The following is a 25205-nucleotide window of genomic DNA, read 5'->3' as shown; positions in this document are numbered from 1 at the left end:
TAAGCCCAGGAGTTGGAGGTTGCTGTGAGCTGTGTGAGGCCACGGCACTCTACCGAGGGCCATAAAGTGAGACTCTGTCTCTACAAAAAAAAAAAAAAAAAAAAGAAAGTGATTCTCTTGCCTCAGCCTCCCAAATAGCTGGGACTACAGGCACCCACCACAAAGCCCAGCTATTTTTTGGTTTCAGTTGTCATTATTGTTTAGCAGGCCCAGGCTGGGCTCAAACCCACCGGCCTCGGAGCATACATCCCACGCCCTACTCACTGAGCTATGGGCACTGAGCCAAATTATATATTTTTATATAAATAGATATTATATATAAATTATATAACATAAATATATTATATAGTTTTTATTTATATATATATATATATATAATTTTGTGTGTTTGTGTAGAGATGGGGGTCTCAGGCTGATCTTGAATTCCTGGGTTCAAGGGATCCTCCTGCCTCAGCCTCTCAAAGTCCTGAGATTAAAGGCACAAGCCACTGTACAGGGCCAAAATATTAAAACTTCATTTAATAACTATTAGGAGTTTGGGGAGTTTTTTAGGTTGTTGTTTTTTTTTTTTCTGAGACAGAGTCTTACTTTGTCACCCTGGATAGAGGAGTGTGTCATAGCTCACAGCAACCTCAGACTCTTAGGCTCCCGTGATTCTCTTGCCTTGGGTTTCCTAATAGCTGGGACTACAGGCACCTGCCACAACACCCAGCTAGTTTTTCTATTTTTAGTAGAGATGGCGTCTCTCTCTTGCTCAGGCTATCTTAAACTCCTGAGCTTAAGCAATCCACCACCACCACCCCCTGGCCTCCCAGAGTGCTAGGATTATAATTGTGAGCCACTGTGCCCAGCCCATAGCTTAATTTCTTTCAACTATTTTTCTTGCCCCTTGAACTGCAACCACAGTGAACTTTCCAGAACTTTCCAGACTTCCAGAAATCTCCTTGTCTCAGAGTCTTCTCTTCTAGATCATTCTTCAAGACCTTGTGGCAGTGCCGATAGCTCAAGTGGCTAAGGAGCAAGCCACATACACCGGAGCTGGCGGGTTTGAATCCAGCCTGGGCCTGCCAAACAACAATGACAACTATAACCAAAAATAGCCAGGTGTTGTAGTAGGTGCCTGTAGTCCCAGCTACTTGGGAGGCTGAGGCAAGAGGATCGCTTAAGCCAAAGAGTTTGAGCAGTGACACCATGGCACTCTACCCAGGGCGACAGCTTGAGACTCAAAAAAAAAAAAAACCTAGTACCAGTGCCTCTTCTCTGAAGGCCACTCCTCACTCTCCTGTGCTGGTCTTTGTCCCCTTCTTCTGTCAACCATGGACTTGTACCTGTCTCAATTATAACTTATCACCTAGTATCGCTGCCTTTGTTTACCTGTGTAGTGTAAAAATAGATAAGTAAAAATAAAAAATCTTTCCTTCTTCATCACCGTGTTCTTCTGGTGCTTGCCACATTATTGGTGCCCAGCAAAACTGATACATAAATTGAATATAAGTAAAAGAACTGTGGTGTTCAAAACTGTTTTGGAGGATAAGCAATGAAAACGTATTTGATTTTTATTTGTTGAGACCTCCTTTAGTTAGTAAAAGTGAAAACTAATGTGAACAGAAGATATTCTATTTACTACCACTTTGTTTACTGTTCATCTGTGAAACACATGTAATAGGATTCTCTGAGAAATTTGATCTTGCCTTGCTGTTCTTTTATCTTCCAGTTTCCAGTTACCACCCTCCCTTGCCATAACTTTTGGACAATATTTGGGAAGATACTGGCCAAGAGAAAAAATGATAAAATTTTTCCTCATGGTGAATAAACAAGGGCAGACCCGACTTTCTAAGTACTACGAACATGTGGATATTAACAAGCGTACGCTTCTGGAAACAGAAGTCATAAAGAGCTGCCTCTCCCGATCCAGTGAACAAGTAGGTTTCTGCGGCACCGCCTTGTTTCTCTGCTTTCAACTCAGCCTTGGGGGATCTGTTATTATTGAGTCTCGATGACTATCATTTTCTTTGAACTATACTCCTTCAACAGCTATTAGGGGAAATAAGGAATGACATGAAGCAAAGACAGAAGGAAGCATAACCCTCTTCTTCACATCTCTGTAAGAAAACAAACTCGGGTTTCTCTCTCACCTTCTCTCCTTCATGAGAGGGCCCCACTTGCAACTTTCTTTGGAAGTGCTCTAAACTTTGTCTTTGTTCTTCCTAAATAAAATCTCTTTGTTACCATAAAAAGAAAGAAAGAAAGAAAACAAAAACAAGGAAAATCAGGAAAAGGCTGGGGTTCTTATTTAGGTCAGCATACCATGGAAGTGGCAGCTAAATTTATTCCCGCTAATAGGCATACCTTATTATTTTTGTTGTTGTTGTTCCTGTGAATTTAGCCCTTGTTTCTCTCACAAATGTTTGTAGCAGGTGGCTTTCTGTAAGCCAAGAAATGAAAGTCACGTGATTGGCATGAAGGTAAATATTCAAGGTTCATTTTGTGCCAGAGAATAATATGGTTCTCATATGGGGTATAGTTTTTTCTTCTTATTATTTTTGTAAATATACCACTGATGTAATATTGGAATATTGATTTAAAAACAAAATGAACTTGATTTGAACTTATTTTATTATGGAAGTTAAAAATTCATATGAGGCTCGGCTCCCGTAGCTCATGCAGCTAGGGCGCCAGCCACATACACCAGAGCTGGCAGGTTCGAATCCAGCCCAGGCCAAAAAATAGCTGGGCATTGTGGCTGGTGCCTATAGTCCCAGCTACTTGGGAGGCTGAGGCAAGAGAATCGCCTAAGCCCAGGAGTTGGAGGTTGTTGTGAGCTGTGATGCCCCGGCACTCTACCCAGGGTGACAGCTTGAGGCTCTGACAAAAAAAAAAATTTCATATGAAACAACAAATCTATCTATTCTATCAGATTGGAAGTTAAATAAAATCATTAAAATAATAATAAATAGGGACTTTTTTATTTTTTATTATTTTTTTTTTTTTTGTAGAGACGGAGTCTCACTGTACCGCCCTCCGGTAGAGTGCCGTGGCGTCACACGGCTCACAGCAACCTCTAACTCTCGGGCTTACGCGATTCTCTTGCCTCAGCCTCCCGAGTAGCTGGGACTACAGGCGCCCGCCACAACGCCTGGCTATTTTTTTGTTGCAGTTTGGCCAGGGCCGGGTTTGAACCCGCCACCCTCGGCATGTGGGGCCGGTGCCCTACTCACTGAGTCACAGGCACCGCCCTATTTTTTATTATTTTTTTTTTTTTGTAGAGACAGAGTCTCACTTTATGGCCCTGGGTAGAGTGCCATGGCCTCATACAGCTCACAGCAACCTCCAACTCCTGGGCTTCAGCGATTCTCTTGCCTCAGCCTCCCGAGCAGCTGGGACTACAGGCGCCCGCCACAACGCCTGGCTATTTTTTTGGTTGCAGTCTGGCCGGGGCCGGGTTTGAACCCACCACCCTCGGTATATGGGGCCGGCGCCTTACCGACTGAGCCACAGGTGCCGCCCAATAGGGACTTTTTTAAATGTCTCTTTACAAAGATTTTTATTGAGATTTACTTAATCCAGATCCTGAACTTCAAATCCATTGAAAATCACTCAACAAATGAGGTAAAATCAGAAAGTTTGTTTAAATCATCCATTAATTTTGTCAGTTCTCCGTGTCATGCGTACATAGAAAGGCTGTCTGTGGGAACCAGTGCTCAGTCATGAAATATTAAGCTCTATCAGTGCTCAGAAGTGACGTGTTGCAAATGTGTTTCCCTTGGCTTCTAAATTGATTTTCCAGTTGGACCATCTCAGAGTTCCTCTTTGAATTACTGCTTTGGCCTGCCATGGCACACATTGCTTCATGTTGTCAGATGGAAACAGAAACTGTTAAGGGCTGTGTTAATGGCCACATACCCTAAGTAAAAGTAAATACACTCTTAGAAGCATTCCTGTTTGAATCTTCCCACACAATGTAGGCATTCCACAATTTCAAACATCATTTTCATTGACAGGTTATGCTTCGAAATAAAGCTTTGGTATGAATATACTGTTAGATATGTGGGATTTTTTTTGTTTTTGTTTTTGTTTTTTTTTGAGACAGAGTCTATGTCACCCTTGGTAGAGTACCATGGTGTCACAGCTCACAGCAACCTCCAACTCTTGGGCTTAAGCCATTCTCTTGCCTCAGCCTCCCAAGTAGTTGGGACTACAGGCGCCCGCCACAACGCCTGGCTATTTTTTGGTTGTAGTTGTCATATTGTTTTTTGGCAGGCCGGCCCTGGGCTCGAACCTGCCACCTTCAGTGTATGAGGCTGGTACCCTAGCCACTTGAGCCATAGGCACCAAGCCTAGATATGTATATTTTTGATACATTCTAAATTATTTTAGATTTTAAAAGGAATTGACTGGGCTTTTGGCATAATCAGGAACCAAGGTACCATAATATCGGCTTAGTTTTTATTCACAAAGATGCTTTGATATGTGTGTGTGTGTGCATATTTTTTTTAATGTCAGAAACTCCTGACAGGCTTTAGAAAATGTTCCTTAGTTCTTTTAAAAAGGTTGTGCCTCTTTGAAAGATCCAGCTGAGCAGAAATCACACTGGCTCTCCAGTGAGCCAAAAGCCGCCGCGTGGTTCCATACTCATCGCCTTTATGCTATTTTTAAATAAAAGCCTCAAATCTCTCCATCTTATCAGCTGTCCAATGGCTTTCCCATGGAGAATATCCACAATCGAAACTTGCAGCTTCATTCCCAGCTACATCTGGGCACCCAAGAGCAACATATCCCAGTACAGAAAGCCATAAAGTTCATGCTCAGTTGCATCCGGTCAGTCACACCCTAAAATCCAGAGGAGGAGTGACACTGTGCCTTCCATCTGCTGCGAATTTCCTGTCCACCCCTCACTTCCCGTAAGTGGAAAGTCACTTTAGGGGAGAGAGGAATGACAAGGGAGTTGTCTTATCCACGTGTCAGTGGCAGCAGGCTGGTTATTAATTCCCGTGAAGCAGTGTTTACGATGGGAGATTGTGTCCAGCATCTGCCACACAAAGAGCACCTCTAAATAATTTGTAAGAGAACCTGCATTGATACTTTTCATGGGACTCCAAGAAAAAGCAACCAGTATTTTTTTGGAATGCTCTGTGTATTTGGCTACTGAGTGACTAGTATCACATCACTAAGACAAAACTGAGTATTTCTCATTGCTTTCCAAAAAGTCATGACAGGTGGGAAGAAGAAAATCTTTTTTACCCTGATCACTTCTTTTCACATTGGAGGCAGTTTGAAATGCTGGTTATTCATTCGCTTTGGCTGCTGAATTCCACACGAGCCAAGCGGGGCAACGAGGAGTCCAAGTGGGAACCCATGTGAACGCTCAGAAGTTTTTCTGGGCGGCGCCTGTGGCTCAAAGGAGTAGGGCGCCAGCCCCGTATGCTGGAGGTGGCAGGTTCAAACCCAGCCCCAACCAAAAAAACTGCAAAAAAAAAAAAGAAGTTTTTTCGAGTCTTCTTCTCCAGCTGCCACTAGAGATGCTTCCAAGTAGTCCCCTGAGCATTGTGAGAAAGCCGGGGATGACTGTGTAACACTCGAATGTTCTGTGTTTCCAGGAATGGGTTGTCAGATGCTCAAATCGGAACCTAGAAATTATGCATGCCGTTTTGAAGAAAGCTCTGTCAACCACAGGAATTAATATCTCATTATGTTTTGTTTAGTGCTCTTTCATTGAGTACAAGGATTTTAAGCTGATATATCGGCAGTATGCAGCTCTCTTCATTGTGGTTGGAGTTAATGACACTGAGGTAAGATGACAGAGGAGAGTATGGAAAAATGCAAGAAAATGGGGGTAGCACTCTGATTTTTATTCCTCCTTAAATTTTTTTATTTTATTTTATTTATTTATCCTTTCTTTTTTTTTTTTTTTTTGAGATGGAGTCTCATTTTGTCACCCTGGGTAAATACCATGGCATCTTAGTTAACAGCATCCTCAAACTCTTGGGCTCGAGTGATAGATTCTCTTACCTCAGCCTCCCAAGTAGCTGAGACTACAAGTGCCCACCACAATACCCAGCTATTTTTTAGAGACAAGGTCTTGCTCTTGCTCAGGCTGGTCTCAAACTCATGAGTTCAACTGATCCACCTGCCTCAGCCTCCCAGAGTGTTGGGATTACGGGCGTGAGCCACCACGCCTGGCCCTATTCCTCCTTAAATTGATATTTTCTTTCTACTTGCCTACCGAAGAATTATGGGCTGTTTTGAAGGAGCTTAGTTTCTGTGAGGGCTGGGGAAAGCTATGTGGAAGAGAAATACCTAGAATGTTTCATGAATTAGATGAGCAGCTTACAAAGGAGACAAGCCCCAAACCCCAGAATGCCCTTCTCTGTCCTAAGAACACTAGTGCCTGCCCTTGCCCTGTGACACACTGAAACAGCTCACACAAGTAGAGAGGCCAGTCGATTTCAGCACTGAACATGTGCTGACATATCAAAAATCAGAGAAAACTATAAATATTGTTATCTTGTGATTACATCTCCTCGGATTTTGTTCCCTTTTCTTCAGAAATGTCTGTCCCAGGTCAATAGCACATCAAGCTACAGAATTCCCCAAGGGTATTTCACATCTAAAATACTTTGAAATCTCGGTCGATTGTTTTTTTAATCCATGAACCAGAATTTGAAGTGGTTTCCTCATCTTCAGAAATAAAAAAAATGATGCCAGAGTTGGTGATATCAGAGAGTAGAGCTGAGAACTCAAAACACAAGACCATAAGGTTTCAATCAGTTAGATTCATCAAAGACTCATGAAAAACGTTTTTTAAGAGATTAAGATTTTTTACATTTCTTACTGATAAGTGTCTTTTAAATAAGTAAGTCATATAACTGTTCTGAATATTTGTCAGTAGGAAGCTCCTTTGCTGACATTATCTGTTCACTAAACCACATGCTCTCAAACCCAGAAGCTGACAGGGAGTTCTATGTCTGATTTACCCAAGGGCCACAGTAAATTAACTGCACCCTTCCTCTTTTTATTTCAGAATGAGATGGCTATTTATGAATTCATTCATAACTTTGTGGAAGTTTTAGATGAATACTTCAGCCGAGTGGTAAGTCTAATGGCTAAAAAATAATGGCTAATGGTTTTCTTCCTCAACCCAGTTTCCCAGAAATTGGGACTCTTTGGATCTTATCAAGAAAATGCAGGGGCGGCACCTGTGGCTCAAAGGGGTAGGGTGCCGGCCCCATATACCAGAGGTGGTGGGTTCAAACCCAGCCCTGGTCAAAAACACACACACAAAAAAAAAGAAAGAAAGAAAGAAAATGCATTCTGGCAGCGCCCGTAGCTCAGTGGGTAGGGTTCTGGCCACATACACTGAGGCTGGCAGGTTTGAGCCCGGCCTGGGCCTGCTAAACAACAATGACAACTGCAACCAAAAAAAGTAGCTGGGTGTTGTGACAGGCACCTATAATCTCAGCTACTTGGGAGGCTGAGGCAAGGCAATCGCTTGAGCCCAAGAGTTGAGGTTGCTGTGAGCTGTGATGCCATGGCACTCTACCGAGGGCAATGTAGTGAGACTCTGTGTCAAAAAAAAAAAAGAAAGAAAGAAAGAAAATGTGTTCTTATAGAATTTTAACAAGGAAAAGTTGAAATTCAGATGATGCTGAATTTTCTTTTTTTTTTTTTTTCTTTTAATGATGAATTTTCTTTGCTTTTCCTTCTGGCTCATCCAAAGTGTTACAAACCAGTGTATCCTTATAAAGAACTGAGACCTTTATAAAGAACCAGCTTTAACAGACTAAGAATCTCTTATTTCTTTTCTCTCAAGTATGAGATTTCGCTAACTTGGCTACTCTCTTTTCTTCCCTCTTCTTTCCTTCTAAGACAGTTACGGCTCTTTTCTTTTTCTTTTACTATTTATTTATTTTTTGCTTTACATTTTCAGAGAAACTTCTCTAGTAATGAACTATTGAAATGTAGAAATGATCCCCAAAAGTATAGTCTTACCCTTTTTACCTTAAGAATCATTTCCATCCAGATTAATAAGTAAAAAATATATGGTATCTTGCCATGTATAATATGCTCCTGTAGGGCGGTGCCTGTGGCTCAGTCGGTAGGGCGCCAGCCCCATATGCTGAGGTGGTGGGTTCCAGCCCCGGCCAAACTGCAACAAAAAAACAGCTGGGCATTGTGGCGGGTGCCTGTAGTCCCAGCTACTCGGGAGGCTGAGGCAAGAGAATCACCTAAGCCCAAGAGCTGGAGGTTGCTGTGAGTTGTGACGCCACCGCTACCGAGGATGACAGAGTGAGACTCTGTCCCTAAAAAATAATAATAATAATAATATGCTCCCATATATAATGTGTAACTATATTTATGGCCCAAACTGTCAGGAAAAAGTATTTTGTTTTAATTTTTTAATTCAAATTTTTACTTGTTTCTATTAGGTACTTTTTTTGTATTATAAACGAATTTTGCAAAAATATCAGCTAGCTCCTGCCTAAAGTGTACAAAGAGAAAGATGTCACTCTTTGTTGGCCGAAATGCTTTTATTGTAAGTTTGTCCTAAGTTCAATAAAACTGATTACCATATTCCAGGTACCATAAATCTTATTTTGCATACAGGTATCATTAGTGCTTTCTAGAATTATACTTTTAACAGATAAGCATAAATGAAAGAATTAAAAACATTTATATAGATGCAGAATTAGTACTACCTAGGAATAATGTGCATCCTTATTTTTCCCTCAAAAATTTGGGTAAAACTGTGTGTATTCCCTCAGCACCTGTAGTTCAGTGGTTATGGCGCCAGCCACATACACTGGGGCTGGCAGGCTGGAACCCAGCTCGGGCCTGCTAAACAACAATGACACGTACAACAAAAAATAGCCGAGTGTTGTAGCAGGGCACCTGTAGTCCCAGCTATTTGGGAGGCTGAGGCAAGAGAGTCACTTAAGCCCAAGAGTTTGAGGTTGCTGTGAGCTGTGACACTACAGCACTCTACCGAGGGCAACATAGTGAGACTCTGTCTCAAAAAAAAAAATTGTGTACTGTACCTGGAAAGGTACAGTAATTAGATAGTGAGAATGAACAGTCTTTCATAGCACAACAAAGTGACTAGAGTACACCAAAACCTCCTAAAAGCAAAACTCAAGAAGTTATATTTTCAGCCCAGCTCCTAATGCCAAGGGAGTTTGACACACTCCTCCCTCGTGGGACCAGCAGCCTATCTTCATTGTGTTAGGACAGCGGTTCGCAGAGTCTTATTCCTGGACCAGCAGCATAAGCTGGGAACTTGTTAAAAATACAAGTACCCTCTTCCCTAAGCGGCCTGAGGGGATCGGTGAAAATGGTTGGCTATTCACTTGACCCAGAAAGCCCCACAAAGTCATGCTAGTCAAGAGGTTCCCATCTTCGTGTTCACTTTAAGAACACACTTGAAACTGCCCAGGCCATCAAGGGTATGTATAGACAGAAAGCCACCAAGTATCTGAAGGATGTCACCTTAAAGAAACAGTGTGTACCATTCTGATAATACAATGGTGGCAGTGGTAGGTGTGCCCAGGCCTAACAGAGGGGCTGAACCCAGGGTCAGTGGCCCAAAAAGAGTGCTGAATTTTTGCTGCATGTGCTTAAAAAGGCAGAGAGTAATGCTGAACTTAAAGCTTTGGGTGTAGATTCTCTGGTCATTGAGCACATCCAGGTGAACAAAGCACACAAGATGCGGTGCCAAACTTAGCTTATGGTTGCATTAACCCAGACGTGAGCCTCCCTGCCACATCTGAAAAGGAAACAATTGTTCCCAAACCAGAAGAGGAGGCAGCACAGAAGAAAAAGACAGCCCAGAGGAAACTAGAAACAAAAACTTAAGGCACAGGAATGATGCACATTTATTTGCAAATAAATGCAAATAACAAAAAAAATATGTAAGTACTGGGCACCACTCCAGACCATTGAATCAGAAACTCTGGAGTGTGACCCAGAAATCTATGTTTTTTTGTTTTTTGTTTTTTTTGTAGAGACAGAGTCTCACTGTACCGCCCTCGGGTAGAGTGCCGTGGCGTCACACAGCTCACAGCAACCTCTTAACTCTTGGGCTTACGCGATTCTCTTGCCTCAGCCTCCCGAGCAGCTGGGACTACAGGCGCCCGCCACAACGCTCGGCTATTTTTTGGTTGCAGTTTGGCTGGGGCTGGGTTTGAACCCGCCACCCTCGGCATATGGGGCTGGCGCCCTACTCACTGAGCCACAGGCGCCGCCCAGAAATCTATGTTTTAACAAGCCTTCCAGGTGATTCTGATACATGTTTAAGTTTGGGAACCACTGTCTTAGTGCATGAGGCTTGCTGTCAGCCTTTTCCTAATTCACGGGTTGACGCTGGAAGATGCCTAGTGGCCTGGGATGTGGTGATACATCTAGCCAGGAAGGGGTTGGTCCCTTCCAGGGCTGGAAAAAGTCAAGAGGTCAGGTCATTTTAGAGACTGGTTTTAAGAGGACAGAGTGCATTGAGATTGGCTTTAAAAATCTATCTCTCTGTTGATTGCTTGGAGAAAGCACCATATACCAGCCCCGTCCAATAAAACTTTCTGTGAGATGGGAATGTTCTGCACCTGTGCCCCCCAGTATGGTAAGCACTGGCTACATGTGGTTTTGCAGCACTTGAAATGTGGCCAGTGTAACTGAAGATATGAAATTTTAATTATATTTAATTTTAATTTGAATCACTCCATGAGGCTGGTTTGCCATACCGGACAGAATGGCTCGGGTTCCTGCGTTCCTCATGGTGACCACTCCCCTGTTAAGACAGACTGGTTGCAGGTCAGGGTCTGTGAGTCAGAGCTGGCTATAATCAGCCACTTTAAGGTGACACCCACCCAGAAGAATATAATTTCCCAAAACAACATTTTCAATGTTTTAAACTTGGGAGAATAAAAAGTGGGTACAAGACTATCATTGCTTAAATTTTTTTTTTTTGAGACAGTCTCACTATGTCACCCTCAGTAGATTGTCATGACGTCACTGCTCACAGCACCCTCAAACTCTTGGGCTTAAGCAAGATTCTCTTGCCTACCAAATAACTGGGACTATAGGCACTCACCACAACGCCCGGTTATTTTTTGTTGTAGTTGTCGTTGTTTAGCAGGCCCGGGCCAGGTTCGAACCTGCCAGCCTCTGTATATGTGACTGGCACCCTAACTACTGAGCTACGGGCACCAAGCCCATTGCTAAGATTTTTTTTAAATTATTATATTTGGTGACTGACAATAAATAGCATGTTGATGAATTATAGCAGTAATTTTAGAGAGAGAGTCAGTGACCACATAAACCACAGAAGTAAAGATTAGAATTTAATTTAAGCCAGGTGATTATGCAGGACTTGGACAGTCCTAAGGGCTGACTCAGTGTAGGATCAAGTCAAAGCAACAAGAGAAGGGAGAGGAAGAGAGAAAAGTGCTATGGGCACGGAGATAGGATCGGCCCCACTCACAGGCAATGCCTTGTCATCCAAGGTTTATTTTTAGGTTTGTGAGTTTCAAACATTTTTTTCTGTTACTATTTTTATTCTTAGAGAGTTTCCAAATCTTAAATTTGGAGATCAGTTGCGTATTGTCTGGACTGGGAGAAGCATCACAGCATATTTTTATTTATATTTTTATTTATTTATTTATTTTTTACTATGGACTATGATATGACATGTCGAAGCTATCTATGACAAACCCACAGCTAATATTTTACTGAATGGAGTAAAACTGAAAGCTTTTCCTCTTAGAACTGGAACCAGACAAGGTTGTCCTCTATCACCTTTACTATTCAACATAGTCCTGGGAGTTCTAGCCAATACAATTAGACAAGAAAATAAAAGGCATCCAAATGGGAGCAGAGGAGGTCAAACTCTCCCTCTTTGCTGATGATATGATCTTAGACTTAGAGAACCCTAAAGACTCAACCACAAGACTCTTGGAAGTCATTAAAAAATACAGTAATGTCTCAGGATATAAAATCAATGTCCACAAGTCAGTTGCCTTTATATGCGCCAACAACAGCCAAGATGAGTGGCTAATTAAGGACACAACTCCCTTCACCATAGTTCCAAAAAAAATGAAATACCTAGGAATATACCTAACAAAGGAGGTGAAGGACCTCTATAAAGAAAACTATGAAGTCCTCAGAAAGGAAATAGCAGAGGATATTAACAAATGGAAGAACATCCCATGCTCATGACTGGGAAGAATCAACATTGTTAAAATTTCTATACTTCCCAGAGCAATTTACCGATTCAATGCCATTCCTATTAAAATACCAACATCCTATTTTCAAGACTTGGAAAAAATGATTCTGCATTTTGTATGGAACCAGAAAAAAACCCCATATAGCTAAGGCAGTTCTTAGTAATAAAAACAAACCCGAGGTTATCAGCATCATATTTTTGAAACAAGAAGCAAACCCAATTAGCTCAAAGGAGGTATCAGGGATTTTGACAAACTTGATTTGACAAACTTTAAGCCAGTGGTTCTCAACCTTCCTAATGCCACAATGCACTTTCATTGTTACAAAGGGGTCGCAACCCACAGGTTGAGAACCACTGCAGTTTAAGCCCTTTCATATTTGAACTTAATAGGGCGGCGCCTGTGGCTCAGTGAGTAGGGCGCCAGCCCCATATGCCGAGGGTGGCGGGTTCAAACCCAGCCCCGGCCAAACTGCAACCAAAAAATAGCCGGGCGTTGTGGCGGGCGCCTGTAGTCCCAGCTGCTCGGGAGGCTGAGGCAAGAGAATCGCATAAGCCCAAGAGTTAAGAGGTTGCTGTGAGCCGTGTGACGCCACGGCACTCTACCCGAGGGCAGTACAGTGAGACTCTGTCTCTACAAAAAAAAAAAAAATATTTGAACTTAATTCTGTTTACCTTTTCTTCCTTTTCTGACTTTTTCATTACATAACTCTTTTCATTAAAAAGAATTTTAGGCCGGGAGTTGGAAACCAGCCTGAGCAAGAGTTTTCTATTTTCTCTACTAAAAATAGAAAAATAAGCCACTCGTTGTGGCTAGTGCCTGTAGTCCCAGCTACTTGGAAAGCTGAGGCAAAGGATCACTTGAGCCCAAGAGTTTGAGGTTGCTGTGAGCTATGATGATGCTATGGCACCCCAGGGTGACAGACTCTATCTTAAAAAAATAATAATTAAAGAAAAAAAAAAAAGAGGGCGGTGCCTGTGGCTCAGTGAGCAGGGCACTGGCCCCATATACCGAGGGTGGCGGGTTCAAACCCGGCCCCGACCAAACTGCAACAAAAAAATAGCTGAGCGTTGTGGCGGGCGCCTGTAGTTCCAGCTACTCGGGAGGCTGAGGCAGGAGAATCGCCTAAGCCCAGGAGTTGGAGGTTGCTGTAAGCTGTGTGACGCCACGGCACTCTACCAAGGGCGATAAAGTGAAACTCTGTCTCTACAAAAAAAAAAAGAAAAAAAAAAGAATTTTAAAAACATACAGGCAAAACAAAAGGGGAGAATGGATGCATGTCATTATCCATAGAATGTACACCACCAGAGCAAACCTCACATGGACTTGAGTGATGACGACGTATCAGCGTAGGTGCACCAGCTGTAGCAAATGTACCCCTGTGGTGGGGTTGATGAAGGGAGCAGGATGTACATAGAGAGGGGCAGAGGGCATGTGGGAAATCTGTGGACCTTCTTTTCAATTTTGCTGTGAATCTAAGACTGCCCTAAAAAAGATATAGGCTCAGCGTCCTTAGTTCAGTGGTTAGGGCACTGGCCACATACACCAGGGCTGGAGGGTTTGAACCTGGCCTGGGCCTGCTAAACAACGACAACTACAACTAAAAAAATAGCCTGGTGTTGTGGTGGGCAGCTGTAGTCCCAGCTGCTTGGGAGGCTGAGGCAAGAGAATTGCTTAAGCCTAAGAGTTTGAGGTTGCTGTCAGCTGTGACGCCATGGCACTCTACGGAGGGCGACATTATAAGACTCTGTCTCGGGCGGCTCCTGTGGCTCAGTCGGTAAGGCGCTGGCCCCATATACAGAGGGTGGCGGGTTCAAACCCGGCCCCGGCTGAACTGCAAACCAAAAAATAGCCGGGCATTGTGGCAGGCGCCTGTAGTCCCAGCTACTCGGGAGGCTGAGGCAGGAGAATCCCTTAAACCCAAGAGTTGGAGGTTGCTGTGAGCTGTGCGATGCCATGGCACAGCTTTATGGCTACCGAGGGCCATAAAGTGAGACTCTGTCTCTACAAAAAAAAAAAAAAAATAAGACTCTGTCTCAAAAAATAGAAAAAAAATAAAAGAATACGGTTTTTTTTGTTGTTGTTGTTGTTTGGTAGAGACAGAGTCTCACTTTTCTACCCTCGATAGAGTGCCGTGGCGTCACACAGCTCACAGCAACCTCCAACTCTTGGGCTTACATGGTTCTCTGTTTTCTTTTTTAATGAAGGGAAGATCATTGGTAGGCCTATCATTTATTGATAACTGCTATTAAACAGATTTCCTTTCAGACTTTATATGTGTGTCTATATTTATATCCATATAAGTATTCATATGTATATATCATATAAACGTACATAGGATAATACTGGGTAACCATTTCATAATCTGCTTTTCTACTTAACAGTATGTCAGTACCTATATGTGCACATTATTATTTGCGGATAGGCTACAGTTTTCTTACCTAATTCTCTCCATTGATAGATGCTTAGGTTTTTATCAATAATTTGTTATCACAGGCCGAGCGCGATGGCTCACACCTATATTCCTAGCACTCTGGGAGGCTGAGGCAGGAGGATCCCCTGAGCTTAAGAGTTTAAGACCAGCCTAAGAAAGAATAGGACCCCATCTCTGCTAAAAATTGAAAAATTAGCCTGGCATTGTGGCAGGCACCTGTAGTCCCAGCTACTTGGGAGGCTGAGGCAAGAGGATCACTTGAGCCCAGGAGTGTGAGGTTGCTGTGAGCTGTGATGCACTAACTCAGGGTGAAGGAGCAAGACCCTGTCTCAAAAAATAATAATAAAATAATAATAACAACGCTATTATAAACGCTACCCTGAACACCCTGTCCCATGTCATTGTGCCATTGTCCACTTATTTCCTCAGGATAAACTTGTGAAGTAAAATCCACAAATTCAAAGGGTGTGGCACACTGTTAAGGTTCCTGGTGTATATAACAAATTTCCTACCATCTGTGAAGGTTAAGTTAGTTTATCTTTCCCTCTACTTTCTAAAGATGATTGTTCTGGCCTATAAAATTCCTCTGAACTGCAGCCTACTTTTTAAAAACTTATGATGCCAAACTGCAGGCCTTCCACCTCCCAGGTGTCCACACACATAGCTCAGCATCCCCTCCCTGCCTCCACACGCAGAGGTCAGAGCAGTCATTGACTCGGCTGAGAGCATCGGGTCCCGGTGTCTCCTTCTCACCCCGTATTCTTTTTCTCTTTTCCAGAGCGAATTAGATGTATCCTTTTCCAATACTGTTTTCCACAGTACACGGCAGAACACAGTGTAGTCCTAGCCAGGTAAGTGCCATGGGGCAGGAAAACTTCTCAGCACAATTTGCATGTCAGTCACCAAGTGTGACAAGGCAGCCAGAGGTGTCCCTTTGTCCCTTTTTTAAAGACAATTCTTAAAAGTCTTTTTTCCCCCCAGACATAACAATGAATGCTATGGTCATAGTTAATAATAGCTATTATAGGGCGGCCCCTGTGGCTCAAGGAGTAGGGCGCCGGTCCCATATGCCGGAGGTGGCGGGTTCAAACCCAGCCCCGGCCAAATAAAAAATAAATAAATAAATAAAAATAATAATAGCTATTATATTTTATTATTAATAATTTAACTTCTTTTAAGGATATGGAATAGGCTTTTTATAAAATTTAAATGACAGCCAAAAAGTGCTTGGTCCTCTCAGAGAGACTGGATCAGCAGGGCTCCAGGGAAATCTGTGGGACTTCCACAGGACCAGAGCAGGGCCTTTGGGCTTGCTAAGCTGGAGGGCAAGAGAAATGGCCTGGCTTGTATTCATGTCCTTTTGCAGAGGAGCAAGCCCTCCTTTTCTTCTCTTTCTCTCTTTTAAAACACTATCCACAACCGCTCAAACAAGCATGATCTGCTTAGAATACTGCAGTTCTAGAGGTTTTGGTCAGAGCCCTCCAGGCTTTGTATGAGTGTGCAAGAGGAAAGATGACTTTTAAGCTAACTTTTTACTTCAAAAACCTGCCTGCTGAGCCAGGCATTGTGGTAACTGGGTGCCTGTAGTCCCAGCCACCCAGGAGGCTGATGCAGGAGGATCGCTTTAGTCCAGGAGCTTGAGGTCACTATGAGCTAGGCTGAGGCCGGGGCACACTAAGCTGGGTAACAGAGTGAGACTCTGTCTCAGAAAAAAAAAAATCTGCCTATTGCTTGAAAGCAATAAAGAAAGGAGTCTTTTGAGAACACATCAGCCTTAAATATAAAATAGACATTAATTTTAAGGCATGTTTATTAATATATATATATAAAATGCTTAGAATATGACAAATATATATAAATTATAACAAAATTTTAAGTATATACCTATATGTAGATATGTTTACAACAGCTTAATATTCTAGGGAATATTATAGTCATTTACATCTTAAATGGTAAGAAAGCTCAGCCAATTCATTTGCAGGCAGTATTTAAATGACTCTGTAAATTAACTGGAGAAATCTGAGTGCCCTCTAGTGGTGAATGATCTAAATATGTTAAACCTTTGACCTAAAAGACCTGAGACCAGGCTGTCTATCAAGTATATTTTTATTCTATTTTTTACATTTTATTTTTTATTTTCATTTTTTAGAGACGATAGCGCTCTCTGTCACCAGCCTGGAATACAGTGGCATCAACGTAGCTCACTGTAATTTCCAACACCTGGAGGATTATTTTTTTACTTAGATAATATTATTTTTTTGGCTGGGCGCCTGTAGCTCAAGTGGCTAAGGCGCTAGCCACATACACCAGATCTGGCGGTTTCAAATCCAGCCTGGGCCTACCAAACAACAATGACAACTACAACCAAAAAATAGCTGGGCACTGTGGCGGGCACCTGTAGTCCCAGCTACTTGGGAGGCTAAGGAAACAGAATCACTTAAGCCTAGGAGTTGGAGGTTGCTGTGAGCTGTGACACCATAGCACTCTACCCAGGGCAACAGCTTGAGGCTCTGCCTCAAAAAGAAAAGAAAAAATTTTTTTTAATATTATTTTTTACTTCAAGACATCAGGAATGGGTGGCACCTGTGGCTCAGTGAGTAGGGCGCCGGCCCCATATACTGAGGGTGGGGGGTTCGAACCCGGCCCTGACCCAACTGCAACAAAAAATAGCCGAGAGTTGTGGCGGGTGCCTGTAGTCCCAGCTACTTGGGAAACTGAGGCAAGAGAATTGCCTAAGCCCAGGAGTTGGAGGTTGCTGTGAGCTGTGATGTCACAGCACTGTACTGAGGGCGATAAAGTGAGACTCTGTCTTAAAAAAAAAAAAAAAAAGACATCAGGAATATAGCAAAGGCTAGAAGACACTTCCTTAGGAGTACAGAAACTCAAGTTCCACTTTTGGTCTTGCCATGGACTAGCTGTGTTTATTGGACAAGCCTTATAGTCCCCTCATCTTAAAATAAGAGAATTAGAGTGGAACTGCTTTAATACCCCCTCAGCCTTAATACTTGGTGTTGCCATGAGTCTAGGTAACTAATGAGTTACCTTACACCTAAAACAAGAAGTGAGGCTTCTAAGTCTGGATATCCAGAGAACTAAAGTGCATCAGATGTGACAGGATGTGGTTGGATTTGTTGTGTTGATGTGTCCTATGCTGACTAGAAGTTTATTAGAAGTACATTAGAGTACACTTGTCTTTGTATCCCTCTGGTATATAGCATAGGTCTGCCTGGTGAACTCCAGCTTTCTTGTTTGAAATTTATTGTCATTGGGCGGTGCCTGTGGCTCAAGGAGTAGGGCGCCAGTCCCATATGCCGGAGGTGGCGGGTTCAAACCCAGCCCCGGCCAAAAAAAGAAAAGAAATTTATTGTCATACCAAGACATACAATTTCCCGCTGATTTTACCTAGTTTTACTTTTGCCCTCCCTTCCCCTCTGACCAAGTTATACATTTACTGTCCTTAAGAATTACTTAGGCACAATCCATATGATAGGTTAGGAATTGTACATCGTAAATCTCTGTAGACCTGGAAGTTTGTCTTTGCTCTGGGCATAATTACTCTCATACTTCTAGTGATCTAAAAGTGGAGCATGTGGCACGCAGACATGGGGTACCTCTCTTCTGTTGACATTCTTTTTTTTTTTTTGCAGTTTTTGGCGGAGGCTGGGTTTGAACCCGCCACCTCTGGCATAGGGGGCCAGTGCCCTACTCCATTGAGCCACAGGTGCCACCCTCTGTTGATATTCTTAAAAGGTCACCATCCTCAGCCATCTGAAAAAAATCAAATTAAAAACCTCTGACTTCCCTCTGCTTTATACATAGTTCTTTTTACCTATCCATGTCCAGGGAGGACCTCTGCAGATAGCAATTCATGCCTAGCAGAAAGACAAGGGGACCTTACGGGGGCTTAGCTGCAGTTTCCTGCTCTCACTGGGCAAGGCTCTAGACCCTGTGTACAGGGTGACATGCGTCATGTATGTATAACGTGAAACTCTAGGTGATGTGTTGACGTTCCATGTCACCATTCTGGTAGCATAGAGCCAGGAACCTGCTGGGGGGTAGGCAGCTCTGCTCAAGTCTGCTCTGCTGGGAAAGCTGTCCAGGGTCTTGGAAGGTTGGATACAAGCAACTACTGTTGATTGCAATTGGAAGTTGGTTCTTGGAGCACTCATAGCACATCTTCCTTATATTTGCTCAGGCTTAAGAAAGCATTTCTTGTCAGCCATATGGAACAGACATGATTTAAAGCTTGGCTGTGGTACAGCAGCAAGAGAAGGAAGTCAGAACCTCGTGAAATTCTCAAGAAGTTCCATTTTTTCCAAAAGTTTTTCCACCCTGCCTTTTACGGCCTGGGAAGTTTCTCAGAGGCTGCATGGCGAGACTCTGAGAAATGAAGCACACCATTCACTTTTCTCCCTAGTATGGGCTTGTTCTACTTCTAGGAAGACTGATAGCACAGAGCCAGACAGATGGGATTTAAAAAAGAAATTACCTAAGCACAAGAAATCAGGGCAGAAATTTTGGCTTGTTGAAACCCTTCCAGTAATTAGAAACCCTCTGGTACGGTGGTGTCAGGTGGGGCCAGGTGGGGCAGACTACCTCCTTGGACCAAGCTCCTTGGTGACCCAAATCATTCATTTCCTGTGAATAAGCTCCTGTACACCCTGCACATTCCGCTCCACCCACTGGGCTGAGGACTCATGAGGTCCATTTCTGTAGGGAGAGTTTGCCGTGTCATGTACCTTGGTAGACGTATTTAAGACTTCAAATTCTGTGAATTGAGATGATGTTTTAGGAACCAGTTGATGAGCTTCCCAGAATGTGCTCAGCTTGGAGCCCCTGGAGGCTTGCTGTTTTCCAAATGATTCATAATTCAGAGGAGTAGTCTTCACCCTCATCTGCTAAATAGTCAGAGGATGGCACCAGTGAATAGCGCAGTGTGGGAGTTGTACTGACTCCTCTTCAATTCATTGTACACCTGCCCTATGCATGAAGGTACAGAAAACCTTACCAGCTTTGTTTTTTTTAAGAGACAGTCTCACTTTATCGCCCTTGGTAGAGTGCCATTGCGTCACAGCTCACAGCAACCTCCAGCTCTTGGGCTTAGGTAATTGTCTTGCCTCAGCCTCCCGAGTAGCTAGGACTACAGGCGCCCACCATGACGCCTAGCTATTTTGTCGTCGTCGTTGCAGTTTGGCCGGGGCAGGTTTGAACCCACCACCCTCAATATATGGGGCCAGAGCCCTACTCACTGAGCCACAGGCACCGCACCGCCCTTCCCAGCCTTTTTGGTACTTGCTGTCTCATGGACTCAGTTCATTTCAGCTAGAATGGAATGCAGCAAGACTGCTTTTAGACCTGGCTGCCAGAGTCTCCCTCTTAGGCCCTGTGCTTTAGAGGGCTCCACTCTGGCTCGCTCAGCAGCACCCCACTCCAAGGACCTAAGATGTCCACAGGCCTTTCCTCTCTACTTCTTGACCACCCTCTGCCTTCCCAGGCCCCCAGAATTTACAGGGTACCCAGACATCCCAGAGCCTACTGCTAGGGCTTGCGCAGGCTTCTCCTTCACCTTCATCCCAGGTCTGGGAACAGGAATGATAGGCAGGCTGGGATCCTGGTGGCTGGGTTGTCTCATATATGTATGGGGGAGAAGCAGGGAGCAGGCTGGAGTGGAGTCCCTATTTATACTCTTGTGCTTAAAACACAGGGTAGGCCTAGAAACTAGAAATTTTTTTGTTTGCTTTGTTTTGTTGTGTTTCTTTTTTTTTTTTTTTAAGACAATCTCACTTTGTCACCCTTGGTAGAGCACTGTGGCATCATAGGTCACAGCAACCTCAAACTCTTGGACTCAAGCAATCCTATTGCCTTAACCTCCCGAGTAGCTGGCACTACAGATACCTGTCACAATGCTCAGCTAGTTTCTTTCTATTTTTAGAAGAGACAGGATCTTGCTGTTGTTCAGGCTGATCTCAGGTGATCCTCCGGCCTTGGCTTCCAAGGATTAAAAGTGGGAGCCTCCCGACCTGGTCTCCGCATTCTATTTTAGTCAGGGATAGTGACAGCAAATTATGAGAAGTAACAGAGAGGTAGGGGGAAAAAGGGAGAAATGACAGGCTTATTTGACCCAACATAGGCTTTCATATTTAATTTATGTAAGTCTACACAAACTTTTTTTTTTTTTTTTTGTAGAGACAAGAGTCTCACTTTATGGCCCTCGGTAGAGGGCCGTGGCCTCACACAGCTCACAGCAACCTCCAACTCCTGGGCTTAAGCGATTCTCTTGCCTCAGCCTCCCGAGTAGCTGGCACTACAGGTGCCCGCCACAACGCCCGGCTATTTTTTGGTTGCAGTTTGGCCGGGGCCAGGTTTGAACCCATGACCCTCGGTATATGGGGCCGGCGCCTTACTGACTGAGCCACAGGCGCCGCCCAAGTCTACATAAACTTTAAGCAGAATCATACTTGGGTATCCTGTTCTCAGAATATGAATGGGCCTTTAAGGAAAACCTGCTTTAAAAAAAAAAAATACACTCCTTTTCAGTGGCCTAATTAACGGGAGACAGAACATGAACAGAAGATTGCACTATCAGGAGAATGCCTGCAGAACTATGCAGTAATCTTCTGTACAACAGTCCTCCATTTGATGTAGGAGATAAGTGGCCCTTGGCAGCTTATCTAATTTCAATGGGACACTGAATTAAATTACAAATAATAAGAGAGCAAGTTTTCCTACCTTACTTATTGTATTAAAGAACTTTGCTTAGCTAGCATTTTTTTTTTTTAAGAAGTCAAGCGAGAAGCCAAAAGGGATCTAAGAGCAAAGTCTAGAGTTAGAAATTTTAGTTTCTTTTTTCTTTTTTTTGAGGCAGAGTCTCAAGCTGTCACCCTGGGTAGAGTGCTGTGCCATCATAGCTCACAGCAACCTCCAACTCTTGGGCTCAAGTGATACTCTTGCCTCAGTTTTTCCATTTTTAGTAGAGATGGGGTCTCAAATTCACTTAGGCTGATCTTGAACTTGTGAGTTCAAGCAGTCCACCCACCTCAGCCTCCCAGAGTGCTAGGATTATAGACGTGAACCACCACTCCCCAGCCTAGAAATTTAGTTTCTTATCTGGGTTCTGCCCTGGAATTCCTTTTGAACTTCCATTTGAATCTGTGCTGCTGTTTTCTCACTTACCAAAGGATAACTAGACCACCACCATGGTGTTAAGATACCATGTCGAAAAGTGTTTTATAATCCAAAAATCAAAATTCCCATGTTGCACATTTTAGTCACTTTAATTAAAAACTTGACTTAAAAAATTGATTTCAGGGTGGCGCCTGTGGCTCTCCAAGAGTGGCAGATTCGAACACAGCCCCAGCCAAACTGCAACAAAAAAAATAGCCGGGCGTTGTGGCAGGCACCTGTAGTCCCAGCTACTTGGCAAGAGAATCGCCTAAGCTGGGAGTTGCTGTGAGCTGTGTGACGCCATGGCGCTCTACCAAGGGTGACAAAATGAGACTCTGTCTCAAAAACAAAAAAAACTTGATTTCATCATGTGGCACTAATCTTAAGGGGCTCTATGTTGTTCAATTCACATTGCAGAGAAATTCACAAAGGCTCTTAAGTTTCAAAAAGAGGAGAAAGTGGGACTTCAGCGACTCTGCTCTTTGGGAGGTTATTTCTAGTTCATGTTTTCTAGTTCAATTTGCCTTAAGGATCTGTAGAGCGAAGTTCAGTGTTGCCTGAAGGGGAAGACCCTCTTTCCATAGTCATTCTCAGCTCTACATTTGCTTTTGTTTGAGACAGTCTTACTGTCACCCTCGGTAGAGTGCCATAGTGTCACAGCTCACAGCAACCTCAAACTCTTGGGCTTAAGCGATTCTCTTGCCTTAGCCTCCCAAGTAGCTGGGACTACAGGCACCCACCACTCCGTCCAATTTTTTTTGTTGTCACTGTTGTTTAGCTGTCCTGGGCTGGGTTTGAACCCACCAGCCCCGGTGTATGGGGCTGGCGCCCTGACTATTTAGCTACGAGCATCAAGCCTCAGCTCACTACATTAATTATGCGAGCCGTCGGGGCCTTTCTTGCTTCCTCATATTCTAATGTCAGGGTTGAAATGTGTTTTGCAGTGTTTTTTTGCCATAGGCTTAGTTTTTAGGGCAATTTTGGTCCCTGCTTACCTGGAATATGGCCCAAATGCCATTACTCTTCGCTTCACCAGTATGCACACATGTCGCTCATAAACCAAATCAAGATGTGAATAACAGCTAGATTCTTGAAGGAGTCACATGATTCTGAGGGTAAATCAACTTTCAGGCCTTTGCTTCATGTTGGATTTGGTCTGTGGTTTCCCCATATAGTGCCAGAAAGCTGCATGATTATTAGAGTTTGAGCCAGATAGCCAGAGAGGCTGTCACATGCCCACAGTACAGAATGACCTCACCGAGCAACTCATGTTTCCAGGATGTTGGGAAATTCAGACTTGCCAGAGGACTTTGTCCTTGCAAAGTGGGGGTATCAGTGGTTGATATGATTAAGCAGTAAATTCTGATCTGAATTTCAAAACAAGTAGGCAGTTTCTCAAGGGAACATCTGAACTGTAGATCATCTACTTGCCAAAGGCAAAGCAGTCCTCAGAGCAACTTGCTCTCTGAACCAGTTCAAATAGATTAAAATTAATTTCCTTCTATCTCAAAGAAAATCATCTCAGAGAAGTTTTCATTTTCAAAGGCACCAAGGCTTTCATTGCCTTAATGAATACAATGTGTGTGGGAGGCGGGGTCCTGTAGGCCATCTTCTAGTTGCCTTTCTGGGTACATGGCCATCCTTCCCCCTTTGTCTTGGCTTCTGGGTCTGGTGAAAAGGTTTAAGACAAGGGCCTAACATACTAGTCCCAGTTTGGCCATGGAACAAAGCAATCATCTATATAATTGGAAGACATTATTAATAGGTATATCAGAGTAAAGCTTTTTTTTTTTTCTGGGTCACTTCAGGACAGTTCTCATGGGCCCCTGGAAAACAGTTTATTCTGCTGGAGGACTATTTGCACCAAGCTTAATGAGATATTAACAGGAGAGTCTAATAAAAACCTAGTCATTCACAGATTGTCCCATTCTCTGTAGCTGTACTTCACTAAGTAAATACAATATAGAATATGGACATCTGGAATTATTGAAAAAAATCAGGTGGTAATGATACATTTTACAAAGATTTAATTATGAACTCTCCGAGTGCATTTAGTCATCTATTTGTTGAATTAAGTTTATCTATTTGAAACGTCAGCTGCTTTTTTTTTTTTTTTTAACCAGATCAGGATCATGCTTATTTATTTATGATATTCTCACTTTGTCACCACCAGTATAGTGCCACGTTATCATAGCTCACAGCAATCTCAAACTCCTGGGATCAAGTGATTCTCAACAGCCTCCTAAGTAACTGGGACTACGAGTGCTGACCACAAAACCCAGCTATTTTTAGAGGTGGGGTCTAGTTCTAGCTCAGGCTGGTAGAAGAGCTCAGGTGATAGGAGAATGCTCTTTAAACAGAGTTGGAAACTTCAAATTATTATTCTTTAGAATTCAGAAACATCTCAACCATTGTGATCTCATTCCAGTTCCCCTGAAAGTATTCAGTTCATCTAATTTGCTAAACATCATGCTAACAATATTTTCTTCTTTCCCCATGCTAACTTTTCAGTAAGAACACGAGTAAGCTAACATGGCTCTGTAATTATCAAATGACTTCTTAGAACTACCAATTTGTAAGAGATACTCTCTTGAAATTCAGAACTTTTGTCATACCTGCTTTCTTCCTTTCTCATAGTGACTTTCCCTTAGCCTTGTTTGACAGAGAAGAGATAATTGAAGAAGCAAGGCTGTAAAGTATTTATTTGGGGACAGAGGTTTTTGGGGGCTAAGAAGCCTGGAAGCCAAGCAATCAAGTTCAAGCTTTGGGTTTAAACTGAAGCTCTGGCATTTACTAGCCACATGACCATGGACAATGGCTTTGAGCCCATCTGATCCTGGCTAAAATGAGGATAACATGTACAGCCAAATAGTTGTAGAGGTGTAAACAATGTATGTAAAGCACTCAACGCAAAGCCTGGACTCAACTAATCAGCACTGTCTGGGAAGACCACTTTGTTCTTGAGTTTAGGTCATTCTCTTCCCAGATGTCACTGTGTTCTTCAGCTTAGTAGACTCCTTTTCTCTTTGGCTAAAAAATGTAGCTGTTTCATTTCTATGCCTATTTAGCTTAACCAAGGTGAAACTAGGAATGTATAAGTACATAAAGGTACTAATTTCTTTTTTTTTTTTTTTTGGCCGGGGCTGGGTTTGAACCCGCCACCTCCGGCATATGGGACTGGCGCCCTACCCGCTGAGCCACAGGCGCCGCCCAAGGTACTAATTTCTAATGTGGACACCAATTTTAAATTTAATTTCAAGAATTCTGTATAGAAAACCTCATGCTTAGCCTAATCTACACTGGGAGCCTAATTTACACTGGGAAAATTCCATTACTCAGCTCTAAGTTATTCATTGAATTAACATTTTTTAGTAATTCTTAAACTAATTTCCTTAATATGA

General features: G+C 43.0%; 1 protein-coding gene across 5 annotated transcripts in view; it reads left to right on the top strand.

Moving 5' to 3' along the window:
• AP4S1 (adaptor related protein complex 4 subunit sigma 1) overlaps positions 1–25205 on the top strand; it is a 93382-nt gene that overhangs the window by 34175 nt on the left and 34002 nt on the right. For 2 of the 5 annotated variants that reach the window (XM_053594911.1, XM_053594913.1), the window contains exons 2-5: positions 1715–1922; positions 5703–5789; positions 7022–7090; positions 15419–15491. In XM_053594911.1, the coding sequence (XP_053450886.1) occupies positions 1785–1922; positions 5703–5789; positions 7022–7090; positions 15419–15481 (357 nt within the window). In that variant the 5' untranslated portion in view covers positions 1715–1784 and the 3' untranslated portion in view covers positions 15482–15491. Of the gene's footprint in view, positions 1–1714; positions 1923–5702; positions 5790–7021; positions 7091–15418; positions 15492–23612; positions 24918–25019; positions 25201–25205 lie in introns of those variants that run through there. The other 3 variants (XR_008380735.1, XM_053594912.1, XM_053594910.1) reach the window with 3 other exon arrangements.

Source organism: Nycticebus coucang, chromosome 6 (assembly GCF_027406575.1).
Source record: "Nycticebus coucang isolate mNycCou1 chromosome 6, mNycCou1.pri, whole genome shotgun sequence".
Lineage (NCBI taxonomy): Eukaryota > Metazoa > Chordata > Mammalia > Primates > Lorisidae > Nycticebus > Nycticebus coucang.
The sequence above is the reverse complement of the archived record's forward strand: the minus strand, read 5'-3'. Positions and strand labels throughout refer to the sequence as shown.